Here is a 21,881-nt window from a genome sequence, read left to right on the forward strand (position 1 = left end):
TGGCCGACGGACCGGATATTCAAAGTTTCATTTAACGGTGTATGTGTGTACCATGTGTATGTATGTAAATTATACATTATTTTTCAGTAAAAATTTTACTTACAACAGTCCATTGCTTGGGACTATGATCATATATATAGCTAAAGCATTATCTTGAAAAGTAGCATGTATGCACCTCTGCCAAACAGTCAGTTTTTTTACTTCTTCAATAAACTAAATTGTTGACTAATTCTGTCCGTACCACTGTACTTTATGAAGTTTTGGTTGCATTTTTTAATAACTTTTGCATCGATTTGGATTCTGATGTATAGTCTTATAAGCGTCTTTTTCGACAGATAGTTGTACCTCTAAAGATTTTATGCTTTCAAAATTTTTAGCTACTTTCTCTTGTATCTGTTCTTCATTCATTCTGGGTTATATAAATCTTCATTCTCTTTTTTATTCTTCCTCAATTTTTTTCCGTCCTCGAAATAATTGTTTTAAGCTTAACGGGCGTTTCTTGCAAGTTTTAAAAGCTCACCCGTAACGGCTACTTTGTAAGGTATCGAGTCAAATTTTTCCGTACCATAGATGATATTAAATCTAGTATATTCAGCATTTTCATGTCCAAACTTGCTTTATCTTCGGTAGGGATTCGACCAGTCTCAGAAATCCACGCTCAAATTCAGCACTTCCATGTGTAAGCGCTGCTTGCACTACACGTGTTACAAGTGGATATCGCACGCTTGATTCGGAAAACAAGTGAAAAAACATTATTCCAATACGTGTCGATTCTTTCATTCCGTTTTAAAATAAAAGTTACTTCGATGTCGACTTGAAGAAGTTTCCATTCATTGGACAGTAGATCCCAGTCAATATTAACTAAAGGCAATGGGGATGCAATTATTATAGATCTTAATACTGCTAGGCTGTTTAATATTTTCTGGAACCAGACACACGTGAAGTACTTCAAATTGTGTCATCACACTGCAAGCTTTTAAAGTTCAATAAAAATGCCTTGACTCTAACCTCATCCGGTGATACAATTCACCATTTTGTCAAGGCAAAACCGTTGCGTTATACGGCACTATCCAAGCACAAGTGATAAGAAACTCACATATGCACACATTTGAGTAAATGATATTTCGTACAATTAAATTACACTTTGTGACAGGCAACAAAAAGGGGCCTTTCTTACATGCACTCTTTGTAAAATTAATAATAGTTTATATCAATTTATCAAAAACATCAAACTTACCCACTTTCAAATTTGGCGCCACTTCGTCTCTACGTCCCGACTACATATTTCACGGGCGACAACAGCGCCCCACGCCTATGAACCACGCCATCGCATGCGGTCGCCTATCTTTACCTCGCAGAGTCCCACTCGTCGTCTATGGAAAACCCAGATATCCGAATTTTCTGATGCAATACCGAAAATAACACACACACAGCGGTACATATTGCGGGAGCTCCAAGGGACAACCGCGCATAGTGTTCGAGACCACAGTCGGACTTCAAAGCATCATCAAAATGACAGAAGAGGAATCGGTGAGTGTTTTACCAGCTTCTCTAGATAACTATGATTTCGCAAAAGTTTCGCGAAATTCCGGAGCTCGGCGAAAGTACGATATCTGTGCGTTAGCAGCATGGCTGGGGGCATAACATGCGTGTCCGTACACGTGTACCGTTTGGCGTCCTTTCGAGGACCTCCTCGACTTTTTCATCGAACTTCCTACTTTTCCGCGATCTCGCGTCGTTTTCCAAGCGCTCTTTCGAGTCTCGAGTCCGAAAATCGGAGATCCGGGAAACACAACCTCCAAATGCACGTTGCGACCTTCCGTGAATGCGAGGGGCGAGCGACCGGTTTATGTTTCTGTCTCTCTCGTTCGCACACGCCTACGTCTACGTCACATGACGCTACTGGCAAAAATTTTGATTCGCGTTGCGTTTATATTCCGTTTTGCTCTTTCATCATTCGTGGATTCGTTGAAAATTATTGAATTCTCTTAAATATATTTTCGGAGTTTGTTTCTACACTTTTGTTTATGTGGTCTGCTGATGACGGTTGTTATGAAAAACGTTTCTAGTCACTTTTTGGCATTTGATGATTCATTTTTTATTACTGCAGGATAACTAGAATTTATTTAATACATTTGTTGTTTAGATCAACAGTAATTCTGTTTGTTTTTTTATTATAATGCAAAAAAAGCTCAATTTTTTTAATACGGTAATAGAAGCTTTTTATTCATCAACGTTATGTTATGAAATTTAAGAGCAATATATATTTATTGCTAAAATATACGTATAAAATTGTATAGAAAGGCAAGTTGCCTAATTTTACTGCAATAAAAATCATATATGGATATAGTTCCTTTATTTACCAGACTTGTACAATTCACTGCATCGCACAGTTGCATCGTTAAGTTGTAAAATAAATCATTAAGTGCAATGCAAAGGCATTTGAATCGCTTTTCATGCAGCATCACGGTATGCTAGAATGGAAAGTATAAATAATTTCTGCAGATGAATAAAAGCTGCTCTGTTTTTGCAGATGTTCGATCCTAAGATCACAAAGAAGAAGAAGAAGAAGAAGACTGGTTTCGATCTGGATTCTGCCATTGCAGATCAATCCAATGAAGCAACTGAAAATTCAAAACCAGACAAGGAAAATGTTGATGTCGATGCTGCTGCGCCAGAGGACGAAGAATCGTTAGATCTTGAAAACTTTGGTAAAAAGAAGAGGAAAAAGAAAAAGTTTAACTTGGAAGAACTCGATGCAGCCCTTCCAGAAACCAAGAAAGAAGTAAGAAGTCTAGATCATTGTTCAACAATCAATTTGATTTCATGCTTTGAATTTTTACTGACACAAGTTTATTTTATTTTAGGATGTGGCAGAACCACAAGCAGAAGAACAGGAAATCGAGGACTTTGACTTGTCCCTGGACTTCTCAAAGAATTTGAAGAAGAAAAAGAAGAAGAAGAAGGACCTTGATGAACTGATGGCTGAGGAGAAAAAAGAAAGCGAAGCCAATGACAATGGTAACTATAATATAAAATATATATTCAATTAAAAGCATATATGTGAGCTTGAATGTTTATTTTTGCTGTTATTTGTTAACATGCTGCACTGAGTCCGAGCGAAGTGCAGACTATGGTAAGACATACATGACAAACAAATTTATTACTCTTGTGACTACACCTTTCAAATTTAGTCAGCAAAATTAGTTTGTTCTCAAATTGTAAACGTTAGTGAAAATTAAACTTCAATTTTTTAAATATTACTGAAACTTGATAAATTACTTCTATTTAGATTGTATATCATTTTCACTGATGTTCATTTTTGTAGTCAAGATGTATACACTCTTTATGCAAAATCACTGCAGCCTCTATTTTACGTTCAGTAGCGCAATCATAGATTTTACTGGTAGTCTATTTGTCTGTGTGTTGAATGTGTATGTATTATATAGATTGTTATGATCTGTACTTGATGTTTATATTGTTCGTGCAAGAATCTTTATTAATAAAATATTTCGCGCTTGTACAGAGGAGCCAAGTCAGTGGGTCGGTTCAGACAGGGATTACACGTATGACGAACTACTTGCAAGAGTCTTCAACATAATGAAAGAGAAGAATCCTGACATGGTGGCTGGAAAGAAACAGAAGTTTGTCATGAGACCGCCACAAGTAGTTCGTATTGGTACGAAAAAGACATCCTTCTCAAACTTCACCGAGGTAAATAAATCTTTTATGATGAATAATAGATACAATTTCGTTCTTGAGAATTACTACTACTTACGACTTTTTTTTTGTTTTAGATTTGTAAAACACTTCACAGGCAACCTAAGCACTTGCTTGACTTCTTACTGGCTGAGTTGGGTACGAGTGGTTCTGTGGATGGTAATAGTCAATTGATCATCAAAGGTCGATTCCAGCAGAAACAGATAGAAAACGTTTTGAGAAGATACATCAAGGAATACGTTACGTGTCACACGTGTCGTTCGCCTGACACTATTCTGCAAAAAGATACAAGACTTTTCTTCCTTCAGTGTGAAACATGTGGTTCAAGATGTTCGGTAGCCAGTATTAAATCTGGTTTCCAGGTCCGTATTTCAATAAGATTTATTCCCTTCAAGTGGATGCACAGTATAATAATCTTTCTTTCTCTTTTCAGGCCGTTACTGGCAAGCGTGCTGCGATTCGGGCCAAAACCGCCTAAGCAAATATTGCAACTTGTACCGCAAATATTATTTAGAGTTATTTCTTTAATAAAAAAAATGGTTTTAATAAAAAAATAATCGTTGCAATTTATATATACACAAACACACGTTTAAAGCTGATTTCGACTACGCTGTACGTCCTTTTTTCAAAGTGTAAAGTGCGGTGGCAATATATTTCAAGTAAAAATAGAATATACAGCGAGTTGGGCATGGAAAATCAACCAGCAGTTCCTTTTTTTCGATCAATGTTTAAGAAGCCAAAAAACATCAAGAATGTCCCGAAAGCATTACTGGGCATGTAAAAATTAACGAAGAAATGACGAAAAAAAAGTGTACCCAAATGAACGCGTGTGCGAGTGACAGCGTGGAAAGCGTTAATGTGTAAATGAGAAACGGCAACGTCATCCATGAATTTAACGATATGTATATTGTTATGTCGACAAACTGTGGGAATGCGAAAATATATCCAAAATCATGAAATTGAGTCATTCTTAGATAATTACTCATTGTACATTTACTACCTAAATAAATCAACACGAAGCGCTCAGTCTTCTAACACAAGTCTTTAAACAGAAATGGTTGTTATTGATTTAATCTTCGTTTCAACCATTCCTCATTTGTTATTTTAACTTTGTCTGCACAAAAAAAAATAATAGATTTGTTGTAAATGAAAGAGAGTCTAGAATTCAAAAAATCTAAGTCCAGCTGCTATTAGAGCGATAATAACCAAACATTCGTCAAGCTACCCTATGCGTGTCTGGACGTTTCCGCGTGAAAATCGAGCAGTATATACTTATATGTACGAGTATACACGTATACATGGGAAACGGGTGGCGGTGAGTCAGGCTGGTGAGCGAAAGGCGGAACGCACTCTGTATTGATGTTTTTCGAGTAATCGAATGGAAACCCTAGTTTCTTGTGTCCCCGTCTATGGACTAAATCTCTTTGTCCGGTTTTGTGCGCCTTGGTCATCGTACGAATTTCTTCTAAACGCCATTTGCAATGGCTTTAGTCGCTCTCTCACATACTTAAAGAACCCACCTTTGTAATTGATAACTAGAATTATTAAAATTAACAACGAAAATTCGATTTAGACATTTGTGATTTAATGACTATATCGTGTATAAGTGTCGCACAAGTATCATCGAAGGACTATAGTTTCTTCATCTTTCTGGTTTTGATGCTCTTTTATTATTCGCATAAAAAAGTATAAATGAATAGAATTCCTTTGCAATGTGTTCAAAAGTAGACGGAAGTTCAGTCACTGATATTATAATAGATAGATCAAAAATATCACATTAAACTTTCTCATACAACAAGAAGAGTGAAATTGAACTTTTTCTAGCTAGCAGATAATGGGCACCTGAAAAAACATTCAACTGACGATGTAAATAATTCATATTTGAAAACCTCAATATACATTTGTATATTTAAATAAAACATTGTCCATGATCGCGTCAAACCGTTTTAAAAAAATCAAAAATTCTGGATAAGCATTTCCTATTAGCATTTGATTGGTAAATTGTTAATGTCCGTAAATAAAGGGTGATTCATTATAGTTAAAAATTGATTTTTAATAAAAAAAAAGGATCGATTTCATTACGCCTCTGAAGTAACATTCGCCGCCCTTAGATTAACTCTGGAGTCGCTGAGCGTATAAAAAAGTTAATATCCACCCCTGGGCAGGATTAGAAAAATAAAACTCGTCAAGTTTCCTTCGAAACCCTCCTGCATACTGCGCAAAGGTACGTTGGGGGATATCGAGACTAGGGGTGTGTGCGGTCGAATACTTTGGTACATGTACAGATTTTGAAGCAGGCGTGCACTTTCTATTTTGTTTATATAGTTTTTTCATTGGTAGATTCGTTATTTGTTTTCTAAAAATGTCAGTATATTTATAAAAAAAATTTATAAATAATTTTATCAGCTAGAAACAGCTGTTTGTGTAACGTATGTTGTATAATAATATCGGTTTTCGAAAATATTCAAAGAGAAGCAATAGCGAGTTTTTGACTGTATAGAACGACTCAAAAGCTAATACGATTTTAAGCTATATGTCGCCCGATTTGTATTATTTGATTGCTTTTCCATAATTCTTATTAGAAATTGTGAAATAAATTTATGAAAAAATTATATCAACAGTATAGAAACTATATTTAATAAGATCATAAGTTATCAATAAGATCACCCAGAGCTTTATATTACAATATCGACGCAAGCCGCAAAGACCCGCGCAAGCGCATTTCGGATGTAATATCAGAGGACACAGCTAATAAGCGAGCAATAATTTTTTTTTACAGTACACTTTTATTAACTCCCACCGAGATCTTTAAAAAATTTCATTTTCGACAATTATACATACTCTCGGAATTTTCCTTATCCTCTATATAAAAGTGATACAATTTCCTCGTAAGGCTACAACATTACTGAGCTATTGAATTATGCTAGTGTATTTAGAGTGTTATAAAATTAGATATTCATCCATGCGGTAAATTGCCCGCGTCTACCCTTGTACTTGCACACAGCGCACGTGCGGGGTCATCAGACGTTGGTACAGAGAGAATCAATGTAGCCAGGAGGACGATCGCTTGGAATATGTGTATAGGCTAGGGGTAATGAGTGTCAAACGATCGAAAATACCGCAGCATTGATTTTCAAGCTGTGGAGCTGTCTTATCGAACGAAGGGCTTTGAACCGGCTTCCGAAAATCGGCTAATTTGCAGCAGCTCTCGCCTCAAGTTAACGAGCTCGTGTTTTCCGACTTAAGAGCTATTTTTACTCTGACGAAGTTCTTAGTACTTCTAGTGCTTCCCTATATTAGCTGTATGAAATTGTATCAGATGCCTGAAAGAATTGTTGTTTTTTTTTCCTTTCATAGAAACGTATAAAATTAAAATTTCGAAACAGAAAAACTACGTTTTATAACTCTGAAATAATATAAGCTTATTATAATGAGCCTCAACTGAGAAAATCGACCTTGTTCGCGAGAAAAGGCTACTTAGAAAAGCAAAAAATCCTAATTAAAAAAAGCATAACTGCATAAAAAAAGAACAGGCGTGATAACGAGTTCGAGGCAAAGGCTGTACAAAAACTTGATAATTACGAGAAAGAGCAGCGGCGCGCAAAGAACGAGGAGAGATTATCAAATGCATAAGAGCAACGAGTTCGTTACTCTAATGGACTATACATATACGCGCGTTTAAAGGTCACGCAGTAATTTGCGCAACGACCTAATCCAGCACTCGCGCGAGTGAACAAACGACCGTACAACGGTTACTAGTGTCTAAATTGCATTTTATCAAAAGCATTTTTTTTTCAATGATTTTGTATAAACAAAGTATTTTTTCAAAAAATCGTTAGCTAATGAATAAAAACGTGTAAGTATTGGTATGCACAACGGAAGTTTCAAATGAATACAACAGCAGGCAAGTATGACTCATATACCACATTTCATTGTCACAAGTCATTTCTTGGTTTTAACGTGCTTTCAAAATTTTAACGATCGAGTTTACTACATTGTTCTAACGATTTATAACATTTTTGATTTTTGTGCTCAGGAATTACGAGGGTTGCCGGCACGCGCAGCTTTTTTCGTACTTTCTTGCCTTCGTGCGCAATTATTGTTTTTTTTTTTGTGCGAGAGTGGAGTCTGTTGCGCCCAAGCGAAACGAGGGTGACGATCACACGAATGCAAAATAAATTTTTCGAACGCGCACGTATTGAACATTATGTTTCGATACAGGGAGTGTAAAATGTCATTTAACATTTTAGTGTTGTTAAATATATATTTTACGACTTTAATATTATAATTTTTTTTCTTAAAAAAACCAATATGATTGTTATGATCCTATAGTATTCAATTTAACTGCTTGATTATATAATTATTACCATATTAAGAATATTATATTCTGTAAAAAAATAATAAAAAAATAATACAATCATTATTTATTGAAAAACACGTGATATCATCTGCATTTCACTTTATTGCTCTATGTATTGTTACACACGTGATCAATTTTTTTTTAAATTTACATCGATAAAACTAAAAATAGATTATTTTTTTAAGTATTATTGAGTACAATCTTTTCTACAAGAAATGCCGTAGTATAACCAGTGACCAAAATAAAAGCTAGAAGCTTGATGAAAAAGCTCTCCGATTCAGTTCTCTCGCGTCGATCGTTGTATTCCCATTGTACAATCGTTTTTTTTTACTTAACGTTACGAAATACCCGTGCCGAAGTTTAAAAGAAATTCCAGATTCTTGAATAGAACTTTGCATCTCCGCAAATCTTTCGGCGTAAGGCGACGAATGCTGGAATAGAAATGTCTGTGCGTCGCAAACAAGCAGTGGTCTCGCAATTTTCATTATCAACGAGCCGTCTTCAGCTTTTTGGTATTTATGTAGAATTTCTTCTGCCATCCATCTACCTTCGATGCAGATCCGTGTTTTTCTTCGATCTCGAACATATTCCAAAATGCATTCCTCGTAGTTGAGTATTTTATGTACCCTTGGTCGCAAATTTTTGATATACTGATCGACCTCATCACTACCAAAGACTCGACCGTAGTCCCAAATACAGATGAATACGGGTAGTTTAGAATTATCTAAATCCTCGTAGCTGTCGAACGGAACTTCGTTCTGTTCTACATTTACGGCCACTATGCTGAAGTACAGATTGTCGACGTACAACATCGATACTAGAATGATGAATAGATAGATTATGCAGCTAGCGTTTAAACGTGATTTGATATTTATAAATACGCCCATTAACATTTTAATTACGTCAAAAATATTCCAATAATCATCCAGTATCCGTACGCGCTTTAAGACAGAGATGATCACCGCGTAGAGCAAAATCTCTCCGACGGGAATGTAAAGTTTGAATACAGTTAAAACAGGAACCAAGGCAACCTCTGCACCGCATTCTGACCCAAGACAATTATCGTCTTTTTTTTTCAACCACTTTATGGGTGCCAGCCATGTCCACATACTTATGTTTCCTGATTTTAAACCTTGATAGATCTTTTTAAAGATTTCGATAGTATGGGTACTGATGGGTATTTCGTAACCGAAATTTATCGTGAAATTCATCCTCTTCAGTGCATATTCGACAAATCCATAATACACTCCCCTCAAAGCTACTTTGCCGTTTGCGTACTTAGTTACTTTCTGATACGGTGGGGTATGAAGCAGAAGAAGTTGAATAGAATAGCCCCTGACATTTCATAATTTGTAGGGGAAAAGTTGACCAAATCAGAGTCAAATAACTCCTTCTTTATGGTGTCATAAAACAGGTTGAAATGATAAAGTACTGGAACGGCATTACAATTCGGCATTTCGCTTAAATTCACTGTGAGCACAGACAGATCTAGAAATTTCTTAGACCATCCGTATCTGAGAATTGACTCGACTTTTTCGTCGAGGATGGTATTTTCGTAAAACGTCACGATGAGATAATGAGCTTGCATCATGGGTGTCACAGTATTGAACAAATCGAACAAAGCCCGCGAATCATTGTAATCGCTGCCGTCGAAAATAATATTTAATGTTCTATGCCTTGGATCCAAAAAGACAGGTGAACTTATGAATCAGTTGACGCGGGACGTCTTGTTTCAGCATCTGCTCTTTCCACCTGAATATATCTTTTGATTTTATCGTTGATGAACGTTATTGATGTGGTTTCAAATTGTATTTGATTTCTCTAGAGATGAGTTCGAACAAGTCGCAGTGAATGAGATTACCGAGTATTTTTCTTTAACTAAAAAGTGCAATCAAGGTTAGGAATATTCATATTAGTCGAATTTTTAAAACTTTTATTGCATCTAGAAATTGTGAAAAATGGGAACAAACTTTCCGCCGTTCGAAGTATGACTGATGGTTCAAAAAGAAAAATGTAAAATATTGAAATCGCAGAAAATACATGCAGCTTTAAAAAAAAACATGCTGAACATGGACATGCGTTGTGTTGCTTTGAATCCAATAGATTACCTATAGAAGATAAATACAGGAAGATGTTCAGTTTTAAATGCGCATTGGCTCAGTCATGATAGGTGACTTGTGGCAGCCGCGCCACACGCTTTTGCCAGCACACTCGACACACACACACACGCGCGCGCGCGCGCACCCGCAGACCCAGGCGACCGTGCCTCGAACAGCGCGACCCGGATTAGCACTCATTAGTGCGGATTTGTTTTCCACGTCGGGGAGATAATAAAGCGTTCGAGTTGCGCTCCAATGTTTTATTGTAGCCGCCCGCATCTCGATACCTGCGACCGACGCTAGATTGCGCCCGGGTTTTCCCTAACGTAGTAAAACTATAAACGTCTAGAGCCGCGGATGCGCGCCGACGCTGGAGGATTACCGGCGCAATAAAACAGCAAAAAGCGGGCCGCTTGGGCCAGCCGACCCCGCCGCCGACGCACTGCCCGGGCTGCGCACGCTCCGTCCCTGCCAATCCGATAGGTTGATCGGTACGGGAGGCGGAGCTGACGAAACCTTCGACGGCCGACGACGGAGGACAGAACGACAGTTACGCTAGAGTCATGACACGAGTCGTACGCACTTTAAGCTATCGACGCTCGATGAAACGAAAGTTCAAATAAATCTAAGTTCAGTTTACACTCTCTGAGTTCGTCATTCCTGTCACCTTTCCTCACTCCCAAAGTGGTGACCCCCGACGTGATCTCGCAAGTGCGAAGGACGCTAGAATTTCGAAACCGGAGACGTAGACAAGGAGGCATCGTGACACGCATTACCAATGGCAAACGCAGCAGCTGACAAAATGACGGACGCGAATTCCGGAACGACTACATCAACCACCGGAGTGACAGAGCCAGAAGCGCGCGTGCGTAGCCAACACTGTAGTTTAGCCGTTGACTGTAGTACAGGCCCATAAGGCCTAATGAGTAAGAGAGCGACGCGGCTAAGCTGAAGTGCGGAGGGAGATGGAGTAAAGACCCTGTGTGGGAGAAAGCTGTGACGCTTTCTTCTAACTTGCCTCCCCCGACTAATTCATTCCAGTGTATACGCTCCTCAAGGAAGGACGTTTTTCTTTTATTTTTGAGTACCGCATTGAGTTTAGTTTGGAGTTCGATAGCAGAGTTTCTATCTGAGTTTTGTTCAATGTTATAGTCAAAGTTTTAGTCAAAGTTATACGTCAAACACTGTGTATTGGAAGTTTTTTCAAGTTACGAAAATAAAGCCATAGAAAGAAGGTCCACTGTATTGAATTTTTGATTAATTTGACGTCTAATCTAATTGCTCTGCCAAAGCCAAGGGCAACTGATTTTCAACGAGTCATTCGAATTTGCGAATATTTTGATATTGTTTTGAATCACGTCAATTTTTCAAACCCCAACAGTCTACAGAACAAAAAAAGAACAAAAACAAAAAAAAAAAGAAAAGAAACAACATGGAGTCAAGACCAAGAACCACCATATCAATGTTTTGTGATGTAGACATCCCATTATCTAACACAGTGAAAGAATTCGAGAAAATAGGAGAACCTCAAAACGCCTACGTGGAAAAAACACAAATACGAACGAGAAACCAAGAAGATCACAATATCATTTAGCTCAGAAAGAGAAACACAGAGAGCATACGAACTCAGATCATTATTAGCAAAACAACAAATTGAAAAGAAACAGCAGAAGAACAGCACCGTATCAGGGACCCGCAACGACTTCAAATTATAAAGTGCCAATAGGAGAATTGATCGATCTTACCCCGAATGAAGAACCAACAGTTAGATTTGAAATCCGTGTAGTAAACCGACAAGCACCAACACGGCCAATCAGGAACAGGTTGTTTTGCCTACTTCCTTGGGATGGAAATGACAGAGTAAAGAACGAGATGTTCTTTAGACAATTTGCGCAATTCGGAACCCTAGCTTACGACGAGACAGTCAGAGACAGAAAGAAAAGGACGCCTAACGTATGGATATGTGCAGTATTTCACAGAAGAAGAGGTCAGAATAGCCAAAGAGGAGAGTGACCCGATATACAAAGCTACGTTTGCAGAACCAAGAATATATCCACGTGTAGCACAAGGAAATACGACTGCCAAATTCCATGAAAAATGCAAGAAAATGATAGAAGTAGAAATATACAGTTTACACGATGTAACTTGCAAGAAACAAGCAAAGTGGTCTCAAGAACAAGCCGATGAAGCCCCTCTAGACAAGCTACAACCCTTACAAGAAACCATATTGGAGCTGAAAGAAAAAATAGACAGGCTGGAGAGCCAAAAAAAAAGCCGAAGACAGAGAGGAAAATCCTGTTACCAGCAACCCAATACAAAATGCCAGAGTAAATTCCCAGAACCAACATAAATCCGAAACACCCGAGACTCTTAAAGCAATAGATGATGACAAACTATAGCGACATGGTTATAGATTAGGAAAAGTAAGCAATGAAATAGGACCAATGAACATGTTTGAACGATTGACCCCAATAAAAACCATAAACTATCCCAATTAATAAAAATACTCATTTTTTTCCTTTACGAATTTTGCATATTTTGTTTTACAGAGATGGACCAAATCTTCCAGACCATAATCGAGCCAGTCGAGCTTGATGAGAGGTCAGGACACGTCACCATCCGTTTTAGCCCACCATGGAAACTACCTGTTGTTATGACATTATTAAGTACGGACCAAACAACATTAAGAGCTTCAAGATCCTGAATCAAGGAGCCGACGATGCCACGGCTCCATTGACAATCACGTATAGGACCAGCACAGGCACGACACAATTACTACGTGACTACGAACTAACCAGACAGGTAGACCAACGGACAAACACTGTAGAGACATACGAACCGACAAACAACCCAGAGACGGACAATAATACTGACGCTTCCGAAAATTCTACTAACTCAAACGCCACTGTCAACAACGACAATATTGACGATGCAAACAACGCTCCCAATGACAATAGCGACGCTCAAAGACCCGACAACAATAACGACAACGCTGACAACAATAAAAATCCCAATAATAATAATGATGTACCAGCAAATGACGATAATGACTCTCCTCAACAGAATGACAATAATTCAGCTGACAACATCGAAGCTTACACCATCAATGAACCAAACATAACCCTACGCCATACATACAGCCCACAAGACCATGTACAACTGGTAAAAGTAAATTAAATAGACGCTTACACAGTGACAGACACATACAAAGGCACGAAAATAGAGAATCAAAAAAAGACAGTAGAATATGTGCAATCAAAACATACCATATGCATACGAATACCCACACACGTGACAAGAGAACAATTGACAGTAACGTTCCAACAATTCGGAAACATACTAGACATAAGAGGCCTGAACCCCAAAGACGAACAAAACGAAAGATGCACTGCCTTCATCGAGTATGAAGAACAAGACAGCGCGGATAAGGCTGTGGATAAAACTCGCATAACGCATTCAACAAGACCAGTATATAACAAACTATACATATCAACGCGATCCACAGAACAGCAAAACACAAAAAAGGAACAACAAGTTGGACTGTCGACCCCGGCAACAACACCAAATTATACATAATAGCATCGAAAGGCACGACGCAGCAACAATTTGAAACAGACTTCACAATATACGGAGAGACAGTGAGCATTGAACTGATGGACGGCACTACAGAAGAAAAAGTAGGATACATAGTATACAAGTACAAAATTGACGCTTTTGACGCCAAACTAAATGGACCGACAAAATACAAAATAAACTGGAAAAGGACACCACAGACAGACGAAACATTGATCCATTTTCTATGTGGAAACCTGGTACCAAGACAAAGCTTCGACGACCATGTACAGCATTGCAAAATACACAACTTAAGACAAAAAGTACTAAACGAAAAGGCCACGTGCTCGATAATTACATTTCGTGTATCGATATCCCTTAAGGCAATCGCGACTTCGAGAATAGTCATCTTGGTCTGTTCGAAAGTCGGATTGTGATTGACGTCGCTTCCACTCTCTAGCAGTAGTCGTATCACTTGTTTTCTTTCTTCTCCGAAGTCAACTCGAAAGAAGACCAGCGGCAAGACAGCGAGAAGTACATGCAGTTCTATTATGCAATTGAATATTGGTGTATATTCCCTCCAATCCTCGGCATTAACTTCGGCGCCCTCAGAGATCAGCCGTTGAACATTTTTCAGCAGGGACACTGAGCTTGCGTGGTGCAGCAGTGTTATCAATTGATATTTACAACTTTGGTTGATATTCACTTCATTCTTCAGCACTAGGTCCATCACTTGCTCGTGCTCGTTTTGAGCCGCAAATGCCAGAGCGTTGCTTTTGTCCGGTTTCAGCTTCTTGAGGTCCGCTTTGTGCTCGTCGATGAAGAAAGTCACCAAGTCGAGGTCGCCGAGCTGGACGATGTAATTGAATGGTGTCAGCGATTTCACGTTTTTATGGTTTGGGTCACTTCTGTGCTCCATAAGCATTCTTATTATGTCTTTGTGACTGTTGTCCAGATTGAGTTTTGCGGCCCAGGGAAGGGCCGTGTTGTCGAAACCGTCGGTACAGGCGGCAACGTTCGCTCTTCGACTCAGAAGAAATTTCACCATTCCGCACATTCATAAGGCCGCCTTGCCTAAGCAACCATTCTATTCTAGGTATGTTGGAGTTCGTGATGGCATGGACCATTAGCTTTGTGCGCTTAATTTTGCGACTTTGACTGAAAAGCTTGTAGCACTTCTGTGACTTACCCATGATAGTTGATGGAATAAGCTGACTTTCTCAACACTAAAACGTAAAATCTTATTTCTGTAGATGAAAACTTATTAGAGACGATGTCTCTATAAATGCTGATGGATGTGCTCAGCGACGATGCACTTTTCAGACTGAGGGACTGTGTAGAATTTCGACAAATGCGCAATATGTCAGAATCCGACTTAACGTAATCTGACTAGTCGTGAATAAATAGTCGAAACACACAGTATAGATGAAAATATCTTTTTACCCGATAGAAAAAGCTTAGATTTAAAGACAAAATATCGCGTGAGACTCTCACTGGTAACAGTTTGAGAGCAGCTACAAAACTGTTGGATTTCGTTGATTTCTGTGCTTATATAGGTTTGCAGCGTCTTTGTCTTAAGAGGGTGAAAGAAGGGGTGATGTCTTAAACCCTTAGACAAGACGAGACAGATAAGGTAAATTCCAGGTAGTGCAAAAGGTGAGGCGACTTAGGTAGATAGAGGGGTGAAGTCGTCCCAGGTAGAGAGCGCCTAATGAGACGAAATTGCATCACTGACGCCGATCCTAAAGAGAGGCTTTGACTCCCTCACCTCCTTTGGCCCAGACTAACCTTAACCTATTTGAGTAGAGCAGCTGTACTGCTCATCCCCTTTCTACCTAAATAGAGAAGCAGTAGCACCCACCTTCCCCTTCTCAGAAGATATTAAGGTTTAAAATGTTTTTGGCAAGTTATACATATAAGCTTTTACTTAATTAATTTTAATCCACTAAAGCCCTGGCGCTGGCCATAAGTGGTCAAGGTCCAAAAATCCACCAAGATTTTTTAAATGTATTTTTACCCCTGAAACCGAATCTGCAAGGTGTTTTGCGCTAAAGTAGTGCAATAACTAGTTATAAACAAATTTATGAATAATTACCGCAATTTGACATGTTTAATGCCAAGGTGAGTGTAAGGTAAATTTAACAAAAATAAATAATATAAAAATATAAATAATTGAAATGTTTAAAAGTTGTTAAGAACAATCATAAATTTAAGACATTAATGTGATCATTTTTCGGTGATTGTTTGTAAATAAATAAATAAATTACAAATTATAGAAGTTCAGTCAAGAAGCATAAACTATCTAAGCATGAAAAGTAAAATATTGAAAAAAATATTTATTTGTTTATTTATTTAAAAATTGTTAATAAATAATTTTTGAAATATTAACTTTGTTATAGTTTATTTTCTCTTTTACTATAAGCACAACATCTACATAAATCTCTTAATTTTACAATATTATTTATTTTTGTTAATTTTATAATTTAAATGTATTCAAGATATTTTGCACTATTGTCATGCTAATATAATATAAACAATATTAATTCATTTGTTTACTCAGATAGCATAACTTAATGAATTAAAAGTTGGTGACTTGGTTCGCTCAAGTGAAATGACAATATTCTTGTTACAGTACACTATAGTGCAGTAATAAAAGATACACATAATATATGTATATCTTGGAAAATAATAACGCGGTATTCGTAGTAGACACGGTGGTAATTATGGAGTGCTTGATACGACTGTCGCCATTCTGTCGCCAGACTGCTTCCTGCAGCTTCCGAACTCGGCTGTCCCATTGGATTGGGGCCATAAAACTGCAGGTCAGTTTTCCTTGACTTAGCTGTGTGTGTAGGCATCTATATTTGTGTGCTCCAAACTGTGTGTATGTCATCGTTGAATTACAACAATAACAAATTAAAGTATTGATAAAATCGAACTGATTTATTATGCTGAACTTTTAACCTCAAATTATCATCCCTTTTCCTTCGCCAGAATTTCCAGCAGATTCTGCCCGAATACCGTCCCCCGTGGGAGGAGTTTCTGGGCAGAATTAGGATACATTCTACCGACCGAGCAGAAAATTTGCCGGATCCTAAGTACTAGATCCTCAATTCTACAAGGGTACACTTTTAATTTAAGTATGAAATGTATGTTCGGCATTTATAATCTATTTAAACTATGCAATATAATTTATCTACTAGCTGTTTTATATGATTTTATAAGATTCCTAGGTTTACTTCTAGGATACGTTTATGCGTTATTGATATTACTATTTGAGCTATCATATGGCTTAAAAAATTATTAAGTATTAGTATGTATTTTTTTAAATGTTAACAACATTTCACAAGATTCGATAGATTTTAAGTCTAGTAAGAAAAAATTAGACTATATTTCGTACTGTTATCACTCCTCGTGTACGCATAAACATATTATTCGACTATTTGTAACGTAATGTATTGAAACTTTTATGCAAGTGTAAAATTAAAATTATGTCAATTTATTAAACGATTACAACGCAGTAAATGAAATAAATGTTGATAAATAAGGAAGTCGGGACAACTAACTTCTCAGACTTACATAAGAACAGTGTATTTAATTAACAACGAAAAAAACTATCTCGATTTATCTGTTATGTAGAAAATCACGACGCGTACAAGCGTTAAAAAATGAAGTTTAAATTACGAGCATGAATGAACTTCTACTCGACAGATAACCTTTCGATAAAACTCTGAAAACTAAAAATAATATCCTCGAAAGCGAAAAAGTCACTTTCTAAATAAGTACAACACTGCATACAACTCATTGAAGCTCGTGATGAAGAAAAAGAAATATCGATAAGCAATCATAAAAAAAAAAATCAATAACAAATCACCAATAAAGTGTGCGCAATAATGCAAGTCTCAGGAGAGCGTTATAGCTTTTCCAGGCTGTTAATAACACAAAACAGTTACTCTGTAAGCACGAGAGATCTGCAGTTCGTTGTAGTCGAGAGAGTAGAGGCTCTATGCAAAGTCAGCAGTAATTTTCGAAAGGCATCTTGTTGTACGACTACACACACGTGGTTCCGACATGTTCCATACAAGCTCAAACGCACCTTCGACCTCAATTACGTCCAATTCTTACTTTGATGACCTCCTATCATCTTCCGTCCACTTAAGTTTTCTCCTATGTATAGACTAGACGCGCACTAATATACACTCGCTATTGGAAACCAACGCCCTTTTTCCCTTCGGATCTCGAAATTTCGCTTCGTCCCTCGTTTCATAATGTATTTTTGTTCCCGATGCATTACTCACTCGTGCTGCAGATTTATCACTCTTGTATATCGAAATCGGAAAATGGGATTATGTCAGAGGCTTTCCCGAGCGTTTGCTGAATTATGTAAGTAAGTATCGTAAACTACATTTTCCCAGAATGAGATAAACTATCTAGTTTATCGATTTCCTCAATAATACACATACAAATGGTCAAAAAAAAAAAAAAAATCAACAAACTTTTAACGAAAATTCGTTGCGTAAGCTACCCTCCCCACCCGATTTTCTTCGAAAACTACGCAAACGGCCCTTCATTCCCTCTGCGTATGAGAAGAAAGAAGTCTCTCTGGCGTCTACCTCGTATATACATCCGATCGTCGGGAAAATCGATAATCGCTGGCGACGCACAGAAATCTCCATCTCTGTTTCCTGCGTATGCGCTGAAGCTAAGACATATAAATAAGTCCGCGCACACATAGGTATATACGCAGACTGTGACGCACAGTCGTCCACATAAATATAAAGGCAGAGGAGTAGCTGAGGAAAGAGAAAGCCTCGATGCCCGTAAAAAATACTGCTAAACTATACGCTATACTCCCGGAGAGCTCTTTGGCGAGAGGAGAACTGTGCGTTTATACACACAACACACACCCATGTGTGTATGCGGATTGCGAGAGAGACCGATGCCTGTTTACGGCCGATTCGCCGACTTTTCCTTTTTTCTTCGAACGTAATTGAGAGCTTCGTCTTATTTTTATAAATATTTATCGTCCGATAGTCTGCTCTCGTTTAATGAGCTTTCCGGATGTAGTTTTAATGTTGCGCTATAGCCGATGCTTTAACGAGTTGAAAATCGCAAATATATGCAATGCAGATCGCTCCTCTCGAGCGACACATCGATTCTCCGCTTTAATTTTCCACAAATCAACTCGGCGTATGCCCATTATCGCGGCACACAAAAAGTCCATCACCCGAAAGAGAAAAAAGCGTAGACTCGTTATCTCTCTCTTTCTCTCTCTCTCTCTCTCTCTCTCTCTCTCTCTCTCTCCCGAGCAATTTATAGCTCTTCCTCCTGCAAGTTTCACTTTGCTATATACACCGCACAGTCTGGTCATCATCGCGTCAGGACGGAAATAAACCAATAGGCTCGCATCCTCCATCGCGCACACGAAAGAAAAACCTCGTCGCATCTCTTAATATCCTACCTCTCGCAGCCTAATGCATCATTCGCATCCCAAGCGCAACAACAAACGCCGAGAGAGATGCCTCTCCTCGCGCGCAACTAGGCTGAACGCGCTCCCTCCCCCAACTACCCTCTCGCGTCTTTGTCTGGCGCACGCGAAGAGAGAAAATCGCTCGCCGCCGCAGTATATATAGCGTACAGAAACAAGGAGCAGCTGTTCGCCCAGCTGAGAGGCTATATACACCCCCACTCCGCGAGCCTTCCCCGACTCGCGCATTATGTTATACACACAGCCCAGACTCGCGCATGTCCCCCCACTTTCAGCCACTGTGAGTTGTATATAGCCGATACGGTGGCTGATGCAACGCTCGGTGTGACGGTCAATGCTACTGGCTCTCTGCTCAGCTGTTACCGTCACGAGGTAAGGAACTGGTTGCTGTGTTGTTGTTGTGTGCAGAGAGAGAGCGAGAGAGAGAGAGAGAGAGAGAGAGAGAGAGAGAGAGAGAGAGAGAGAGAGAGAGAGAGAGAGAGAGAGAGCGAGGAGAACCGAGTTTGCGCTTTGCTGCTCGCTTTTTCCTCGCTCGGCGGTGCATCAGCGCGACAAAGTGGATGATGAAATTTCGTCGGGTGAAAAATGTCTGCGCTGATTTTTGTTAAAGGTATAGCTCGTGCGATTCCCCGAACGATGTCACATTAAAAAGCTACCCGAGCGGCTATAGAAGCGGATCGCTTGCGCGGATTATTCGTTTCTGCGCGTGTAACACGAACCGATGAGCGAATATCTGATTGTAGTTCTCACTACGCGCTGCAGCGCACAAAGGACGCGCGGATTAAAGTCAAAATGTTGCTACGTATTTAAACTCTACGCTGTTTTGATATCCCGACGATCCGTCATTGTAGCTGTACTCGTGCTTACGCACTTGTAAAAGCCGCGATTCTCCGCATTCGATAAAAAAATTAAACGTTATGGAACAAAGCGTTCGAAACATTTTCGAAAATTCAAAAAAAAAAGGAACGATCAAAACGATTCCAGAAGCATTGCCAGAGAGTTCTCGGACGGTCACGAAGCGTCACATCATCAGCAGCAGCTCACCCTCGTCTTTGGTCGCGTCGCCCCCACCTTTTCGAATCAGCTGACGGCTATCAGCTCCTCTCTCTCTCTCCATCCGTCTCCGTCTAACACTCGCGGCGCATATAACGATATATAGCCGAGAGAGAGAGAGAGAGAGAGAGAGAGAGAGAGAGAGAGAGAGAGAGAGAGAGAGAGAGAGACAGAGCACACGAACGCTCGTCGTCGGGCCAGAGCAGAGGCTCTAGTCGCTGCCGCGAGCCCTCGACAGCAACACGCCCAGGCGAGTGCACGACAGAAGCCCTCTGTAATTCACCATTTTTTTACTATATACATTTACCTTAACATATACATCTCTTTGTAACCGTCCGTTTCCGTTGTGTATGCGTATTGTCTGTCGCTCGATGCTTGACTGTGTGTTTGTGTGTATGTGTATGCGAGGAGCTTTTTTCGAAAGCGCCTATATCGATCGCTTCGAATTTCGACGGTTTAGACCCGGGAAGTGCGCGAGTGTGTGTAAACGCGCAAAGTGACAGCATCTATACGTATCACTGGTATTCTCTGTATCTTGTATCTGGTCCCGCGAGCGCTTTACGTAAGCAGGACGATCGAGCTTTTCCGGCGCTTTAAGTAAGAGAACGAACGGCCTACAGGTCCCTGCATCAGCGTTCTTCTTTGTCTCTGTTTACTCGCCGTTGCCGTCGTCGTCGTCGTCGTCGTCGTCATCGTCGTCCCTTTATACATACCCTTCTCCGACTTCCTTTCCTGAGAGCTGCGCCGCTGTCCTTGTTGCTGAGCGTTCTCTCTCCCACTCTTTCTCTGGCTTTTTTTTTCTCTATATAGACACGCATATCACCGTTGGTTAACGCAGACGCGAATGTCGTACTCCTATACCGTTTCTCTTTTCCTCGCTCGGCCGTCGTTAAAATGTCCCGAATTTTCCGAGGAAAACCGTGGCGTATATGCAGCGAGTGGCACATAGTCCTTTGTTCTCGAGTCGAGGTCGCCCTGCGAGAGAGCGAAGGATGTGCAGCGCCTAGTTGCCCGTCAGCTCCGTATATGTATACATATACATATATATATATATATACTTACTCATTTCCGACAAAAATGAAGGGGGGCGACGCATCGTAGCTTTTCCGATCGTACACACTAAAAATTGACCTGGCTCCCTTTTTTTTCTCTCCGATGCACCGCGAGATGTATACACCGTCTTTCTCTGCCCCTTCCCCGCAAGGATACGCAGTTCGAGTGTGCGCGCGGCCGGATCGTGACGCAGTCGATTTTGCTTAGAGAGAAGGAGTAGGGGGGAGAGAGAGAGAGAGAGAGAGAGGCGCCTTTGTGAGCCGAGCTCGTGCACTAGCCTAGCATTGTGCGGAGGAGCCTCGAATGCATTGTATCTGTGCGAGAGAGAGAGAGAGAGAGAGAGAGAGAGAGAGTCAGTTGCAGTGTTTTTTAACGCGATCAACGCCGAGTTTTTGAGTTTTCAAGAGGAAACACTGGCCCGGCAGCTGGATATGTGCGCGTAGCAGGACTCTACGTGGATCTGGATTCGTGACAAGGTACGCTTCTCGAGATTCGAGCGGAAAAGCGAGATGCCACTTTGTTCGCGCGAGGTTAGGTTTTTAAATGGCGATGGAAG

The 21,881-nt window shown here is 39.6% G+C and overlaps 4 protein-coding genes across 5 annotated transcripts in view; 2 read left to right on the forward strand and 2 right to left on the reverse strand.

The window, feature by feature from the left end:
• The window catches only part of LOC100123185, a 37,895-nt gene extending 16,539 nt beyond the window's left edge, over positions 1-21,356 (reverse strand). The window contains exon 1 of the mRNA XM_031930502.1: positions 21,335-21,356. The gene's annotated coding sequence lies outside the window, so the exon portion shown is untranslated. The remainder of the gene's footprint in view (positions 1-21,334) is intronic.
• eIF-2beta (eukaryotic translation initiation factor 2 subunit 2) lies at positions 1,349-4,775 on the forward strand. 2 transcript variants are annotated; one of them, XM_016988333.3, is made up of 7 exons: positions 1,349-1,530; positions 2,534-2,785; positions 2,868-3,021; positions 3,104-3,136; positions 3,527-3,714; positions 3,798-4,082; positions 4,154-4,775. In XM_016988333.3, exons 1-7 carry the CDS (start codon positions 1,513-1,515, stop codon positions 4,196-4,198), a joined length of 975 nt encoding a protein of 324 aa, XP_016843822.1. In that variant the 5' UTR covers positions 1,349-1,512; the 3' UTR covers positions 4,199-4,775. The 2 variants fall into 2 exon arrangements, with proteins under 2 accessions (XP_016843822.1, NP_001166186.1); NM_001172715.1 differs by lacking the exon at positions 3,104-3,136 and having other exon boundaries at positions 1,406-1,530.
• LOC107981781 (putative uncharacterized protein DDB_G0283051) lies at positions 10,712-14,068 on the forward strand. The gene is made up of 2 exons (XM_031930503.1): positions 10,712-12,602; positions 12,729-14,068. The coding sequence occupies exon 2, from the start codon at positions 12,814-12,816 to the stop codon at positions 13,354-13,356; it is 543 nt and encodes a 180-aa protein (XP_031786363.1). The 5' UTR covers positions 10,712-12,602; positions 12,729-12,813; the 3' UTR covers positions 13,357-14,068.
• On the reverse strand, positions 14,043-14,779 carry LOC107981780 (homeobox protein Wariai-like). The gene is made up of 2 exons (XM_016988340.1): positions 14,126-14,779; positions 14,043-14,057 (listed from the first exon to the last, which is right to left on the reverse strand). The coding sequence occupies exons 1-2, from the start codon at positions 14,777-14,779 to the stop codon at positions 14,043-14,045; spliced, it is 669 nt and encodes a 222-aa protein (XP_016843829.1).
• Positions 21,357-21,881: the final 525 nt, after the last annotated feature.

The sequence above is a fragment of the Nasonia vitripennis genome, chromosome 4 (genome assembly GCF_009193385.2).
Source record: "Nasonia vitripennis strain AsymCx chromosome 4, Nvit_psr_1.1, whole genome shotgun sequence".
In the NCBI taxonomy this organism is placed as follows: domain Eukaryota; kingdom Metazoa; phylum Arthropoda; class Insecta; order Hymenoptera; family Pteromalidae; genus Nasonia; species Nasonia vitripennis.